The sequence below is a fragment of the Lagenorhynchus albirostris genome, chromosome 5 (assembly GCF_949774975.1).
Source record: "Lagenorhynchus albirostris chromosome 5, mLagAlb1.1, whole genome shotgun sequence".
NCBI lineage: Eukaryota > Metazoa > Chordata > Mammalia > Artiodactyla > Delphinidae > Lagenorhynchus > Lagenorhynchus albirostris.
This window is the reverse complement of record NC_083099.1, coordinates 49,871,174-49,888,119: the sequence shown is the minus strand read 5'-3', so window position 1 is coordinate 49,888,119 and position 16,946 is coordinate 49,871,174. Positions and strand designations below refer to the sequence as shown.

At 36.1% G+C, this 16,946-nt stretch overlaps 1 protein-coding gene across 4 annotated transcripts in view; it reads right to left on the bottom strand.

Moving 5' to 3' along the window:
- Nucleotides 1-1,143: 1,143 nt before the first annotated feature.
- Nucleotides 1,144-16,946, bottom strand: part of SKIL (SKI like proto-oncogene) — a 33,303-nt gene continuing 17,500 nt past the window's right edge. For 3 of the 4 annotated variants that reach the window (XM_060149994.1, XM_060149993.1, XM_060149995.1), the window contains 4 exons: nt 10,025-10,257; nt 6,734-6,975; nt 6,215-6,439; nt 1,144-5,552 (listed from right to left, as the gene is read on the bottom strand). In XM_060149994.1, the coding sequence (XP_060005977.1) occupies nt 5,394-5,552; nt 6,215-6,439; nt 6,734-6,975; nt 10,025-10,257 (859 nt within the window). In that variant the 3' untranslated portion in view covers nt 1,144-5,393. The remainder of the gene's footprint in view (nt 5,553-6,214; nt 6,440-6,733; nt 6,976-10,024; nt 10,258-16,946) is intronic. The other variant, XM_060149996.1, reaches the window with a different exon arrangement.

The following is a 16,946-nucleotide window of genomic DNA, read 5'->3' as shown; positions in this document are numbered from 1 at the left end:
ATGGCATATTATTCAGCCATAAAAAGGAATGAAATTGATACATGCTACAACATGGATGTACCTTGAAAACATTATGCTAATTGAAATACAATGCTAAATCAGACACAGGACAAATATTTTGATTCCACTTATATGAGGTACCTAGAATAGGCAAATTCATAGAGATAGGAAGTAGAATAGAAGATACCAAAGGCTGGAGGGAGGGAGGGAGGAAGGGAGGGGGAATAGGGAGTTATTGTTTAATAGGCACAGAGCTTCTGTTTGGGATAGTGAAAAAGTTCTGGATCTAGTGGTGATAATTACACAACATTTTGAATATACTTAATGCCACTGAATTATACACACACCTTAAATGGTTAAAATGGTTAATTTTATATGTACATTTTGCCACACACACAAAAAGTTTGGAGGATATGGTAACCAGACTCTAAGATATCCCCCAGTAATCCTTGCCTCCTGGGATTCATTCCCTTGTATAATCTCCTCCGACTGAGTATGGGCTGGACTTAGTGACTGACTTCTAACCAATAGTACAAGGCAAAAGTAACAGTATATGACTTAGAGTCCAGGTCATCAAACAAATTGTGGCATCACTCTCTCCTTTGGATCACTCATCTGGGGGAAGCCATCCACCATGCTGTGAAGAGCTCCATGAAGTGGGGAACTGACTGCCTGTCAATAGCCCTGAGTGACCTGGGAAGCAGATCCAACAGCTGTCAAGCTCTCATATGACTTCAGCCACAGGTAACATCATAAAAGCACCTTTCTAACAGCTCTCGAGCCATCACATTCAACTAAACTGCTCTTGGATTTCTGACCCTCAGATACTGTGTGAGATATGTTGTTTTAAGCTGCTAGATTTTAGAATAGTTTGTTATGCAGTAATTGACAACTAATACCAGAAATGGAGGTGAGGAAAAGATGTTAAAGCAAGAGTCCAAGTATCTTGAAAGAGAATAATCACAAAATGCTATGTTCATCACATATTACATAAAATTTCACATTTTACAATTTTAAAAAAAAAGTTTCTCAAGTTAGTTATTTGCTATGTAATGAATAGACTTTAAAGAAACAAAAGGAGAAAATGTCAATTTTAAGAAACAACATTGAACTCACACAGGATACCAAGAAAGCTTGAATCAATTTCATTGGCATTAAAAGTTTTTATTTGGAATTTAATCCACAATCTTATACAAGTTATTTACAAGGCATGAAAATGGAGAACAGCACAAAATACAGTTGAGGTATAAGCTAAGAGCACAGTATGTCATGTTTCAATAAATATAATTCAAAATTTGTAAACTAAGTGACCAGATAGATGAGTCTTGTTTTATAGTAAAACCATATAAAATATTTATTTCACGTGAGGTAGAGGACAGTTTTGTGTGTCATGTAATACAACCAACCACAGCAATTTTAACCATAAAACTGTACATCATTGGCAAGATTTTAAATTGAATTATGGTCAATGTAGTCAACAATTTGTTTCAACAGTTGCACAACAGATCTTTCATTTACTGCCTTCACAGATTAGAACTTCAGAAATACTTTAAGACTACTGTGTTGGCTTAAAATTATCAGGACAAATAAATACTTCTAACAGGGTGGTTAAAAGCAAGTATATTTTATTTCTCCCAAACTATAATTCCCCAAGAGTTATTCAAGATTTAGCAATTCTTTTAGTAGGATTTTTTTTTTTTTTTACTAGAACTACTTTAAGTATGCTGTGCTTTATTTTCAAGTGAGGTATTTATATTGAAGAAAAAAAAATCTTACGAATTTCTCTTACATTCAACTAACTTAATACACTATTTTGTTTTCTGGGCTTAATTTTTAAAATTTCGGTTTTTACATTTGTTCACTTTAATTCAAACACAGTAGCACTATATAAGACATTTAATTCTATCACTAAAAAACAGGCTCAAAATTGCATTATGTATTATAGTTTAGAAGCCAATTAAAATGGAAAGATTTTACAAAATAAAAAAAAAGACTGTCCTTTTAAACAAGACGCAATATTGAATACCCATACAAATTTCTTCCAATAATGGAAATTCTTAAGTGTCTTACACTAGAAAAAAATTTTAAGCTGTTTAAGTTATTCAACCCCACAATGTATAATACAGCAGTAATGTGTCCCTTATTGCTGGCAGCTCAATAAAAACTAACAAGTAGTTTCAAGCACAGAAACAGATGTACAGTATGAGCACAACTTTTCATTCCATTAATTTTTAATATCCTGTCGTGCAGATTAAATGTGTAAGAGCAAATAAAAATGAGGATTCTTCCCTAAGCAATCAAAAATAAGTCATTGAGAAGAAAATTTTAGAAACTGATCAAAAACCTTCAGCACCAGCTTTCGTATTACATTTAGGGAAATAACCTTGAGCATGTTTCATATTACTCAAGTTTCTTTATCATTTTACTTTCCTTCAAACAGAAGCCATAGATGTGCAAATAAAATGGTTGTTCTGTCATGTCTTCTAAAATATATGGATAACCTGCAAGTATCATTGTACTCAGTCTATTACACCTACTTTAGTAACTGGTTTTCAATTCAATATGTACAAATGATTTTATAGCTCAACTGGTAATATATTGAATATGTTATAAAATTAGTTCAAGAACCATAAAACATCCCGACTCTCCTGGACACAGAAATTCAAGCAAAAGAATATGCTTTACAAAACTAAAGCACAAGCCAAACTTACATTGTTGGTCAAAGCCTTTCCTAGTGTTAAAAGTTGCATTTGTGAAATAAGGGTTGTTTAGAGCTTCCTCAATGACAGCAGGTTTTACATTTACTATAGATTTGGTACCTTTTTCTCATAAAGTTTAGAGTATAGAAACTATCATCACCCAAATTAAACATTACTCATCACCCAGTAAACTAACATTCTATCTTTTCTTCCTTTTAAAGATGCTCTAGCACTTTTGATAGGCTGTTCCTTTAATGCAGCTTTTTAAAGTAAATATTTTTATATTTTTCCTAAAAAGAAAAATATTATGACGTCTGAGGGAAAATCCGCTTGCCTGATGAATTGGCACACAAAAACTAACACTGAAACAAACTTTAAGCTAGCAACCAACACACAAAATGAGCATGCAAAAATAGAATAATTATATGGATATTTTAGCAGAGGCCACTTGTAGAGTATTACAAAGTCTCTATATTTTCAAGCTACGTTGTACAGTTTAACTTGAAATTACTTTTAACTATAATAGGCATACTATTTACAATTGACTAAAAAAAACATTTTCAAAGAAGTTAGACAGAAACTGATGGCACATCAGTGTATCTTCTGGAAAATGAAGACTACAATTTCATGTGGCAAGTTTCCCTTATGTGAAGAACTAGAAAAAATAGTTCTTTACTCAACTCTACATTAAGAGTTTATGATAATTTAAAGGTGATTAAGCATTGCTTAGAATTTTTAAATAACATATTTCAAAGATTAAGCAATTTGTTTTACAAGTTTTGAGTTGAAACTTAAGTAAGCTTACCATTTAACTAAGTAACATAAGTAGATTTTGAGTGAATTAGAAAAATAAATGAAATTATAGGGGCCTGAATTATATGTCCCAAAAAGCTTAGCTGTGACACAACTAACACACAACTAAAATGAAACGGTATCATAAAATGTATTTGTGATTTTTCTTTCTCCAGATAAAGAAACGGTATTAGGAGGATATGTCACTTTTAATATTTGTTCCTATATGTCATTTTAACATGTGTTCCTCCTTAAGGAGGAACAAGAATCAACAAATTAATTGCAGGTTTAATACAGTCGAAGTTAAATGGAAAATAGAAAATACACATTTAGACCATACTCTAGTATTGGGAAGTACAAAAATTCTTTTAGGATATATAAGTACCATTAAACAAAATATGAAAATAACTGGTTAAATGATAACCTACTTATTTTTGAAGTTCTATACCAAGTATCTATCAACTAAGATGGGAATAGTAAATAACCTTAACCTTAGCTGATATATTTAAAAAATAAACTTAGCTCTCAAGTTAATTTCATACAGTACCTTACACGAGAACATAAACATAAAATTCATGGGATAATAATGTCAATTAATGGTAGCTTCAGGAAACTTTCTTTAAAAAATGCATACTAAGAATTTTACCTAGTATCTTTTAAGCCAAGAATTAACTAATATGAAATTTGCCATTAAAGAATGACAGGATTTTCTGTGCAAAAAAAAAAAGAAAAGTGCAGAAGAAGTTGCCCCTCCCCCAAACTATGGAATTCCTGTCTTCTAAAAATTATCTAAAAACCTTTTAGTAGCAGATAACTAAACTTCCCTATATTAACCTATCATACACTACCAGTTGACTGTAAATTCCTGATTTTGATATTAAATAGTAACTGAAAATGGTCCATTCGTGCACATTTTGGTAAGACTTAACATTTAAACATACAAAAGTCCAAAATAACCTTCAAAGTGTTTAATATTTTACAATTTAAAGGAAGACAAATCCATTATATAAGTTTCAGGAAGACCCACAACTACATATAAAAACTGTACAGGAGGATTATGGATTGTATGGGAACTGATGTACATCAATTTTTCTCAAGTACATTAATATTTTCACACCACTATTAACAACATAAACAAAAGTTCAAAAATTATTACATTTTATTCCCTCTTCTAAAGTTGCTGCACAAAATTTTTTTTCTAAATATAACCACATTTAAACAGAAAATCTAATTATAACCGCTTCTTGTGTTTAGCAGCAGTGTATAAGAAAGCATGTTATCCTTCCCCATGGGGTGTGCTATAACCTCAACAATGAAATTCCTCTATTGACAAAATGTCTTAGGAGATATTAAATAGAGGAGAACTGGTGGAAATTCAACAATATGAACAAAATAAAAGCAGATTTTGATTATAATAATGAGTATACTATATTAACTTAGAAAGGAGATTGTGTTCATGAAAAAAATGGAGATTCAACCCCTTGAGTAGCTCTATATATGAAATATGAAGCCACCATTGTATCTAAAATTGAATCTAAAATATGGATAACAAAATTGATCAAAACTATTTTCCATCACACAATGCAGCTTTTAAAAAGTATGCAACTGCTAAATTGCATTAGAAATATAGGCAGATTATGTAATAGTTGAAACCGTAAAGTATTGTTACTAAGCTGGTTGAAAAAAAAGTACAAAGAAACATACATTTTCATTCATTTGGAAAATTGTAAAAATTTATATACTAATATATAATCTCTTCACTTTCTCTGATCTACAAATGGATACAATGCCTAGTTATTTTCATGCAGATAAATTGTTCAGAATTCAATTACCAAAGCAAATAAACAAACAAACAAAAATAAACCCTGTTGGGAACACACAGATGAATCTATTTAAAGGTTTCTATTCTTTAGCAGTCTTCGATGATTTCAAAATTTGCAGCTTTAGCTCTTTTATCATCATCTCTAACTTCTGTCTTGCCTCTCGTTCCTGTCTGAGTTCATCCTGGAGTTCTTGCCTATCAGCCTCGGCATGGTCCAATCTCTGTCTCAGTTCTGCCAGCTGTGTGATTTAGAAGACTGTGTCAGTTTTCATTCAGTGTTGTTTTTCCACTTACTCCTCACATCATGGCAAAGACCTACTTTCAAATTACTTATTACAAAAATGAACTATTTCATGCATGCATCTCTTGAATACCTAATACTATTAATCAGACTTTGACATGACCTTAAAATGAGGGTGAAACAAAAGGTCAAGAGAACTGAACACGTAGCACACTTTCATTATGCCCTACACTTCAGTATACCTCTCATCACAGCTGGCTCAGGTTAAGAGTTATCTGTTCATCTTCCCCAAGTTGTGAGCTACTATTCATTTTTGCCCAAGTGCTGTGAACACAGTGGGCAACAGTTCATGTTTGTTAATTCGTTGATTTGAAAGCCCATATACTACATTAAAATAACATAACCTCTGATATTCAGATAGCTAGAGATTAGCAATTTGGACAACTAAACTACAGAAACCTGATAAGTTTAAAGTAATAAAGTAATCAAGGTCAAAAAATCATCTTGGATGATATAAAGTTGTGTTTAACAGAACTGTCTATTTTGAAATCTAGTCTAAATGAAATGAGCTTAACATAAAGTAATTTCTTTAATGAAATTAAAATAATGGCTTCAATTTCCACATTGAAAGGGCAACACTATACAAACTGTAATTCTTACCTGTGCTGCATATTCAGCCTCTTTATCTTTCTCTAAATTTGAGTCACAGGTACATTTTTGCTTCATTACCTGCTCTAATTTTTTCTCTAAGTCTTTCTGTTCAACATAAAATTCTTCCATTCTTTGAGCATGTTCATTCTGCAAAGATTCAAGCTCTTTCTGTAAATTCTGCTGTTCTTCAGTGAGTTCCTTCATAGCTTTTGAACTACTCAACATTTCAACTTCCTGTAATTTAAAGAATCACAATATAATTTTTACTTTATTTCCATCACATTAGAATTTTCAATTCAGGAAAAAACAGGACAGAAAATATCTAAAATTCAGCTGTCATATCAATTCTATACATAAGTAATTATCTTGAAAACTATCTTCTCTAAGAATTTTAAAGTATATTAATCTTTCTTATAAATGTAAAACTGAATAATCTTAAATACATTTATAGCATCTCATCTTGACTTTCCTTAAGAATATGCAAAAGTATCTTTTCACAATGGACTATCATTTAGATAACAATTTTACCATCTGAAGTTGTTGCTTCTTCTGCAAAATTGAGTTCAGTTTTTCCTGTTGTTTTACATAAGTTCTCATTACTTCTTCCATGATTTTTCCCTTATCATCCTCACAAATAACATCTTTGACAAGAAGTGGCGATGAAGCTGCAGCATCACGGTCAGTTCCTGCCTTGCCTGTGTCTCTGGCTAAGTTGCAAGTGGTAGGCTCAGGTTTCTTTTTGCTTGTAGAATTATTCGAGACTGATGGATCTTTGAAAGGCAAAAATGAAGTAACAGAGTATGAATATCACTCTGTTAAAATGTCACTAGAACAATCCATAAATGAAATTAAGAAAACAATTTCATTTACAAATGAAATAAAAAATAATAAGATACTTAGGGATAAACTTAACAAAATAGTATAAAACTTGTAAAATGAAAACTACAAAACATTATTGAAAGAAATAAAAGACCCAAATAAATGGAAAGCCATCCCATGTTTATGGATTGGAAGACTTAATATTGTTAAGATGATATCATGATCTGAATGTCAGTGACCTCCAAAATTCATATGTTGAAATCCTAGCCCCCCAATGCAATGGTATTGGGAAATGGGGCTTTCAGGAGGTAATTAGGTCATAACGGTAGAGCCCCCATTGATGGGATTTATGCCCCTATAAAAGAGACTCCGGAGAGCTCTCCCGCCATTTGAGTACACAGTGAGAAGATGGCCATCTATGAACCAGGAAGCAAGCAAGCCCTTGCCAGACCAAATCTGCTAGTGCCTTGATCTTGGATTTCCCAGCCTCTAGAACGTTGAGAAGTAAATGTTTGTGGTATAAGCCACACAGTCTATGTCATTTTTGTTACAGCAGCCCAAATGGACTACAATAAATGATAATACTTCCCCAAATGATCTATTTTTTCAATGCAACCCCTATCAAAACTTCAACTGGCTTTGTGGCAGAAACTGACAAGCTGATTCTAAAATTCATGTGGAAATAAAGGAAAACCAAAATAGCCAAAACAATCTTGAAAAAGAATAAGAAAGTTGGAGGACTCACAATCCCCAATTTCAAAGCTTATTACAAAGCTACAGAAATCAAAATTGTGTGTAGTACTGGCATAAAGACTGAGCCCAGAAACAAACCCGTACTTTTACGGGCAACTGGTTTTCAACAAGGGTGCCAAAACAATTCAATCAGGAAAGAGTATTCTTTTCAACAGTGTTGGGACAACTGTATCCATATACAAAGAATGAGGTTGAACTTCACACCTTATATAAAAATTAACTCAAAATGGATCATGGACTTAAATGTAAGAGCTAAAACTCTTAACTGGATTAGGCAATGGTTTCTTAGACATGACACCTAAAGTAAGCAACGAAAGAAACAATAAATTGGACTTCATCAGAATTTAAAACTTGTGTTTCAAAGGATACTACCAAGAAAGTAAAAAGACAACTGACAGAATGGCAAATTCTAGTACCATAATGTACAAAGAACTCTTACAATTCAGTTGTAAAGAGACAACCCAATTTAAAAATAGGCAAAGGATCTCAACAGGCACTTCTCCAAAGATTTGCAATGTCCAATAAAAACATGAAAACATACTCAGTATCATTAGTCATTGGAGAATTACAAATCAAAACTATGAGATATCATTTCACAACCACTAGGATGGCTATAATCAAAAGACAAACACAAACAATAACAAGTGTTGGCAAAGATGTGCAGAAATCGGAGTCCTCAGAAGCCGCTGCAGGAAATGAAAATGGTGCAGCTGCTTTGAAAAGTTCGGCAGTCCCTCAAGATATTAAACATAGAGTTACCATTTGACCCAGCAATTCCACTCCAAAATATATAGCCAAGAGAAATGAAAACGTACGTTCACATTAAAACTTGTGCATAAGCGTTCATAACAGCGTTAGTCATAATAGCCAAAAAGTGGACACATCCAAATGTCCATCAACAGATGAATGAATAAAATGGGGTATTATCCATCCATATGATAGAATGTTATTAAGCCATAAAAAAGGAAGAAGTCCTAATACATGCTATAATATGGACTGAGAAAATATCCTTGGTGGAAGAAGCTAGACAACAAAAGGCCATATGCTGTAGGATCCCTTTTATATGAAATGTCCAGAATAGGCAAATCCATAAAAACAGAAAACAGATTTATGGCTGACAGAGCCTGGTGAAAGGGAAGAAGGAAGAGTAACTTCTACTGGATGACAGGGTTCCTTTTTAGGGTGATGAAGTGTTCTGAAATTGAATAGTTGTAATCATTGCACAACTTTGTGAATTTACTGAAAGCCACTGAATCGTATACTCTAAAAGGGTAAATTTTAAGCAATGTGAATTACATCTCAACAATTTTTTTAAAGTCTCTAGAATTAAATAATTTAGGAAATATAATGCAAACATGGTATAATGGTATTAATACCTTACTAATTATTGTTTGCCATCTTTAAATCCAAGGAAAACTGAGTTTTAAAAATCTCAAAATTAAAGTACAAAAACTCCTGAAGAATCTCAATTATCTATGAAAACAGGTAACTAGAGGACTCTTAGACTGCTCTGAGAAAGCTGAAAAGAACTGTTGCACTTGCCTAAGCTGTTAGCAAAGCTCTGCATCTATGAAGAGGGTAACACAGGAAGCATGTGAGCAGACATGTCTTGTCTGGTCCACAGTATTTTGAAAGGCACCGTAACTATGCAGTATTTTTTTAATGTCCAGCCGGCATTCTGCATTTATGCCATCTGCCTGGCGCCCACAGCTATGAGTTTTCAAACCTTGCTTATTCCATGACTAAGTGTCTCTGAGTCCTATACCTAACTACTCTTACATACACTTTTTTTAAAAATTATAGTTGATTTACCATATTATATTAGTTTCAGGTGTATAACAAAGTTGATTCAATATTTTTATAGATTATCATATACTTTTCACATTATTAGTTAAAAGGTTTCTCAGTTCACAGCAAATTAGAAAGAAAAATAAGGACCTTTTAAGAAATCTGACAGTAAAGAAAAGGCAGGAAGAAGGAGAAATAATTAGACAAAAGTCACTTGCAATATGCAGCCATATAGTCTATTTTCTAGCTCATTAGCCTCTCTATATATATCACCATTCTAGATAAGCAGAACAACTGAGGGTCTATGTAGTCACTCAAGAGTTTTGAAAGGTGGTATTTTTTTTTTAAGATAAAAGTTTCCATTATCCGGAAAATTCTCTTAAATAGAAATCCTCTTTGAAAACGCTGAATATGTTTATTAGATATTTGATTTTAAAAAGATAATTTCTGAATACTTACCTAAGCGGCTATATAATTCTCGACTTGTTTTTAGATCCATTTTCTCCTGTTCCTCCAGTGAAACATCTGGATAAGACACTATTTTTTGATGTTTCCCACTACTGTGAGGCTTCTCTGAGTGTCTTGGTATAGATCTACTTGCCTCTGTCTTTGTGACCTCTTTAGGCTGGGATACAGCCGAAGTAAGTGACACATTTGGGGCAACCACTTTATCACACATGTATAAGTAGTAGCTGAAAACAAAGAATGGCAAAAGAAGATACATATTACATTTAGGTAAAAAGCAAAATATATTACATCAATTTCTATGGTTAAACAATTTTCTTTAAATCAAAACAGATAACAGAACAACTCAGAAAATAAGGGTCATAGAAAGGAATTCTTGAAAAAGTAAGTAGTTGAGGCAGAAAGAGTAAAATTATCAGGTTATTTTTGTTATTTTACAAAAAGTAGCTTCTAAGCACTTAAAAAGATAATGGAAAATCAGTCTCTTCTCCTTCCCTCAAAATCACGAGAACTAAAACCATGAAGTACTTTACAGAGCAGTTCAACAGCCCTGAGTAGGTAAGGTTTATGCCAAAAGAAAACAGACTATACACTACTCTGGAGGACTATTTCCGTGCCTGCCACCCCTCCAAAGCAAGGAATCCTTGCTCTTTATTGTGGTGAGACTGATTCAGTCCCACACTGCAAGGCTATGGCCTGACTCATCACAGCCCCAACAAAGAGCTCCCAGGGCCCTTCTCCCTTCTCAGGGAGAGAACCAGCATTCTGAATGCTGCCCAGCTACTGGGCAGTCCTCCTTGGATCAAACCCCACAGAGCAATCTTCTGAAAATACTTTAGCATTTCTTACTTATTTGATAAAACAGCAATAATAAATTGTGCAAAACTAAGATCAAAGGGATAACTACCAATTTTACTCAAAGCTCATATAAAATTGTTCAGGAGATTATCTGAGAGACTCATGGAACAAAATTTGAGCTACATATTTAAGTGCCACATGATTAATATAATCTGCTTAACCTCTAGCCAAAAAAACCTCTAGATGCAACCATTTAACTGACCAAACACTTCATCTTCTGAACTCTAAATAATCTCGTCTCATATCATTTTCCTTGTACAGGACATCTATGTAGTCCCTCTTTACCAATCACATGAATTCTGAGAATGAAAACTCAGTATTCTGCTAAGAAAACTGACAGGTTTATTACTGCCCCAAAACTTACTTCAAATGTAATAGGAATAGAAGGAACTATATAAATGTAAGTAAGATTGAGATTCTTTATCACTGTGCTTGGGGAGATAAATATGTACAGTAGCAGATAAAAATCTAGGTTTTATAAATATAAACTGTAATCTAAGGTGCATTTTTATTGAAAATATGAAAATTGATTTTGAGGGTGTGGCTACTATGAAATACTCTAACTTTCAAAAAAGTTTCGTTTTAAAATATCAAAGTTGACAGAGAGGGGAAGATGGAGGAAGAGTAAGATGCAGAGATCACCCTCCTCCCCACAGATACATCAGAAATACATCTACACGTGGAACAACTCCTACAGAACACCTACTGAACGCTGGCAGAAGGCCTCAGACCTCCCAAAAGACAAGAAACTCCCCATGTACCTGGGTAGGGCAAAAGAAAAAAGAACAAACAGAGACAAAAGAATAGGGACGGGACCTGCACCAGTGGGAGGGAGCCGTGTTGAGGAAAGGTTTCCACACACTAGCAGCCCCTTCCTTCGCGGGCGGAGACTGCAGGTGGCGAGGCGGGGAGCTTCGGAGACACGGAGGAGAGCACAGCAAACAGGGGTGCGGAGGGCAAAGCGGAGAGGTTCCCCCACAGAGGATCGGTGCCGACCGCCACTCACCAGCCCGAGAGGCTTGTCTGCTCACCCGCCAGGGCGGGCGGGGGCTGGGAGCGGAGGCTCGGGCTTCTGTCGGATCGCAGGGAGAGGACTGGCGGTGTGAACACAGCCTAAAGGGGGCTAGTGTGCCACGGGTAGCCGAGAGGGAGTCCGGGGAAAAGTCTGGACCTGCCGAAGAGGCAAGAGACTTTTTCTTCCCTCTTTGTTTCCTGGTGCGCGAGGAGAGGGGATTAAGAGCGTTGCTTAAAGGAGCTCCAGAGACGGGCGTGAGCCGCGGCTAAAAGCATGGACCCCAGAGACAGGCATGAGACACTAAGGCTGCTGCTGCCGCCACCAAGAAGCCTGTGTGCGAGCACAGGTCACTATCCACACCTCCCTTCCGGGGAGCCTGTGCAGCCCGCCACTGCCAGGGTCCCAGGATCCAGGGACAACTTCCCCGGGAGAACGCACAGCGCACCTCAGGCTGCTGCAATGTCACGCTGGCCTCTGCCGAGCGGCTCGCCCCACACTCCGAGCCCCTCCCTCCCCCCGGCCTCAGGGAGCCGGAGCCCCGGAATCAGCGGCTCCTTTAACCCCGTCCTGTCTGAGTGAAGAACAGACACCCTCCGGTGACCTACACGCAGAGGCAGAGCCAAATCCAAAGCTGAACCCCAGGAGTTGTGAGAACAAAGAAGAGAAATGGAAATCTCTCCCAGCAGCCTCACGAGCAGCAGATTAAATCTCCACAATCAACTTGATGTACCCTGTGTCTGTGGAATACCTGAATAGACAACGAATCATCCCAAATTGAGGAGGTGGACTCTGAGAGCAAGATTTATTATTTTTTCCGCTTTTCCTTTTTGTGAGTGTGTATGTTTCTGTGTGAATTTTGTCTGTATAGCTTTGCTTTCACCATTTGCCCTAGGGTTCTATCCGTCCGTTTTTTTTGTTGTTGCTTTTGTTTTTTACTTTAAAAAATTTTTCTTTTCTTAATAATTATTTTTTTATTTTAATACTTTTATTTTATTTTACCTTACTTTATTTTATTTTCTTTTATCCTCTTTCTTTTTACTTTTTCTCCCTTTTATTCTGAGCCGTGTGGATGAAAGGCTCTTGGTGCTGCGGCCAGCAGTCATTGCTGTGCCTCTGAGGTGGGAGAGCCAACTTCAAGACACTGGTCCACAAGAGACCTCCCAGCTCCACATAATATCAAACGGAGAAAATCTCCCAGAGATCTCCATCTCAACACCAACACCCAGCTTCACTCAACGACCAGCAAGCTACAGTGCTGGACACCCTATGCCAAACAACTAGCAAGACAGGAACACAACCCCACCCATTAGCAGAGAGGCTGCCTAAAATCATAAGGCCACAGACCCCCCAAAACACACCACCAGACGTGGACCTGCCCACCAGAAACACAAGATCCAGCCTCATCCACCAGAACACAGGCACTAGTACCCTCCACCAGGAAGCCTACACAACCCACTGAACCAACCTTAGCCACTGGGGACAGACACAAAAAACAACAGGAACTACGAACCTTCAGCCTGCAAAAAGGAGACCCAAACACAGTAAGATAAGCAAAATGAGAAGACAGAAAAACACACAGCAGATGAAGGAGCAAGATAAAAACCCACCAGACCTAACAAATGAAGAGGAAATAGGCAGTCTACCTGAAAAAGAATTCAGAATAATGATAGTAAACATGATCCAAAATCTTGGAAATAGAATAGAGAAAATGCAAGACACATTTAACATGGATCTAGAAGAACTAAAGATGAAACAAGCAATGATGAACAACACAATAAATGAAATTAAAAATACTCTAGAAGGGATCAATAGCAGAATAACTGAGGCAGAAGAACGGATAAGTGACCTGGAAGATAAAATAGTGGAAATAACTACTGCAGAGCGGAATAAAGAAAAAAGAATGAGAAGAACTGAGGAAAGTCTCAGAGACCTGTCAGACAACATTAAACGCACCAACATTCGAATTATAGGGGTTCCAGAAGAAGAAGAGAAAAAGAAAGGGACTGAGAAAATATTTGAAGAGATTATAGTTGAAAACTTCCCTAATATGGGAAAGGAAATAGTTAATCAAGTCCAGGAAGCACAGAGAGTCCCATACAGGATAAATCCAAGGAGAAACATGCCAAGACACATATTAATCAAACTGTCAAAAATTAATTACAAAGAAAACATATTAAAAGCAGCAAGGGAAAAACAACAAATAACACACAAGGGAATCCCCATAAGGTTAACAGCTGATCTTTCAACAGAAACTCTGCAAGCCAGAAGGGACTGGCAGGACATATTTAAAGTGATGAAGGAGAAAAACCTACAACCAAGATTACTCTACCCAGCAAGGATCTCATTCAGATTTGATGGAGAAATTAAAACCTTTGCAGACAAGCAAAAGCTGAGAGAGTTCAGCACCACCAAACCAGCTTTACAACAAATGCTAAAGGATCTTCTCTAGGCAAGAAACACAAGAGAAGGAAAAGACCTATAATAACGAACCCAAAACAATTAAGAAAATGGGAATGGGAACATACATATCGATAATTACCTTAAATGTAAATGGATTAAATGCTCCCACCAAAAGACACAGACTGGCTGAATGGATACCAAAACAAGACCCATATATATGCTGTCTACAAGAGACCCACTTCAGACCTAGAGACACATACAGACTGAAAGTGAGGGGATGGAAAAAGATATTCCATGCAAATGGAAACCAAAAGAAAGCTGGAGTAGCAATGCTCATATCAGACAAAATAGACTTTAAAATAAAGACTATTAGAAGAGACAAAGAAGGACATTACATAATGATCAAGGGATCGATCCAAGAAGATATAACAATTGTAAATATTTATGCACCCAACATAGGAGCACCTCAATAAATAAGGCAAATACTAACAGCCGTAAAAGGGGAAATTGACAGTAACACATTCATAGTAGGGGACTTTAACACCCCACTTTCACCAACGGACAGATCATACAAAATGAAAATAAATAAGGAAACACAAGCTTTAAATGATACATTAAACAAGATGGACTTAATTGATATTTATAGGACATTCCATCCAGAAACAACAGAATACACATTTTTCTCAAGTGCTCATGGGACATTCACCAGGATAGATCATATCTTGGGTCACAAATCAAGCCTTGGTAAATTTAAGAAAATTGAAATTGTATCAAGTATCTTTTCCGACCACAACGCTATGAGACTAGATATCAATTACAGGAAAAGATCTGTAAAAACTACAAACACATGGAGGCTAAACAATACAGTACTTAATAACGAAGCAATCACTGAAGAAATCAAAGAGGAAATCAAAAAATACCTAGAAACTAATGACAATGGAGACACAACAACCCAATACCTATGGGATGCAGCAAAAGCAGTTCTAAGATGGAAGTTTATAGCAATACAATCCTACCTTAAGAAACAGGAAACATTTTGAATAAACAACCTAACCTTGCACCTAAAGCAACTAGAGAAAGAAGAACAAAAACACCCCAAAGTTAGCAGAAGGAAAGAAATCATAAATAAATGAAAAAGAAGTGAAGGAAATGATAGCAAAGATCAATAAAACTAAAAACTGGTTCTTTGAGAAGATAAACAAAATTGATAAACCATTAGCCAGACTCATCAAGAAAAAAAGCGAGAAGACTCAAATCAATGGAATTAGAAATGAAAAAGGAGAAGTAACAACTGACACTGCAGAAATACAAAGATCATGAGAGATTACTACAAGCAACTCTATGCCAATAAAATGGACAACATGGAAGAAATGGACAAATTCTTAGAAAGGCACAACCTGCCAAGAATGAATCAGGAAGAAATAGAAAACATGAACAGACCAGTCACAAGCACTCAAATTGAAAATGTGATTAAAAATCTTCCAACAAACAAAAGCCCAGGACCAGTTGGCTTCACAGGTGAATTCTATCAAACATTTAGAGAGCGCTAACACCTATCCTTCTCAAACTCTTCCAAAATATAGCAGAGGGAGGAACACTCCCAAACTCATTCTACGAGGCCACCATCACCCTGATACCAAAACCAGACAAGGATGTCACAAAGAAAGAAAACTACAGGCCAGTATCACTGATGAACATAGATGCAAAAATCCTTAACAAAATACTAGCAAACAGAATCCAACAGCACATTAAAAGGATCATTCACCATGACCAAGTGGGGTTTATTCCAGGAATGCAAGGATTCTTCAATACACACAAATCAATCAGTGTGATACACCATATTAACAAATTGAAGGAAAAAACCATACGGTCATCTCAATAGAAGCAGAGAAAGCTTTCGACAAAATACAACACCCATGGGCTTCCCTGGTGGCACAGTGGTTGAGAGTCCACCTGCCGATGCAGGGAACACGGGTTTGTGCCCCGATCCGGGAGGATCCCACGTGCCGCATAGAGGCTGGGCCCATGAGCCATGGCCACTGAGCCTGCACATCCGGAGCCTGTGCTCCGCAACGGGAGAGGCCACAACAGTGAGAGGCCCGTGTACTGCAAAAACAAATTCAACACCCATTTATGATAAAAACCCTCCAGAAAGTAGGCATAGAGAGAACTTTCCTCAACATAATAAAGGCCACATATGACAAACCCACAGCCAACATCATCCTCAATGGTGAAAAACTGAAAGCATTTCCACTAAGATCAGGAACAAGACAAGGTTGCCCACTCTCACCACTCTTATTCAACATAGTTTTGGAAGTTTTAGCCACAGCAATCAGAGAAGAAAAGGAAAATAAAAGAAATCCAAATCGGAAAAGAACAAGTAAAAGCTGTCACTGTTTGCAGATGACATGATACTATACATAGAGAATCCTAAAGACGCAACCAGAAAACCACTAGAGCTAATCAATGAATTTGGTAAAGTAGCAGGATACAAAATTAATGCACAGAAATCTCTGGCATTCCTATACACTAATGATGAAAAATCTGAAAGTGAAATGAAGAAAACACTCCCATTTACCATTGCAACAAAAAGAATAAAATACCTAGGAATAAACCTACCTAAGGAGACAAAAGACCTGTATG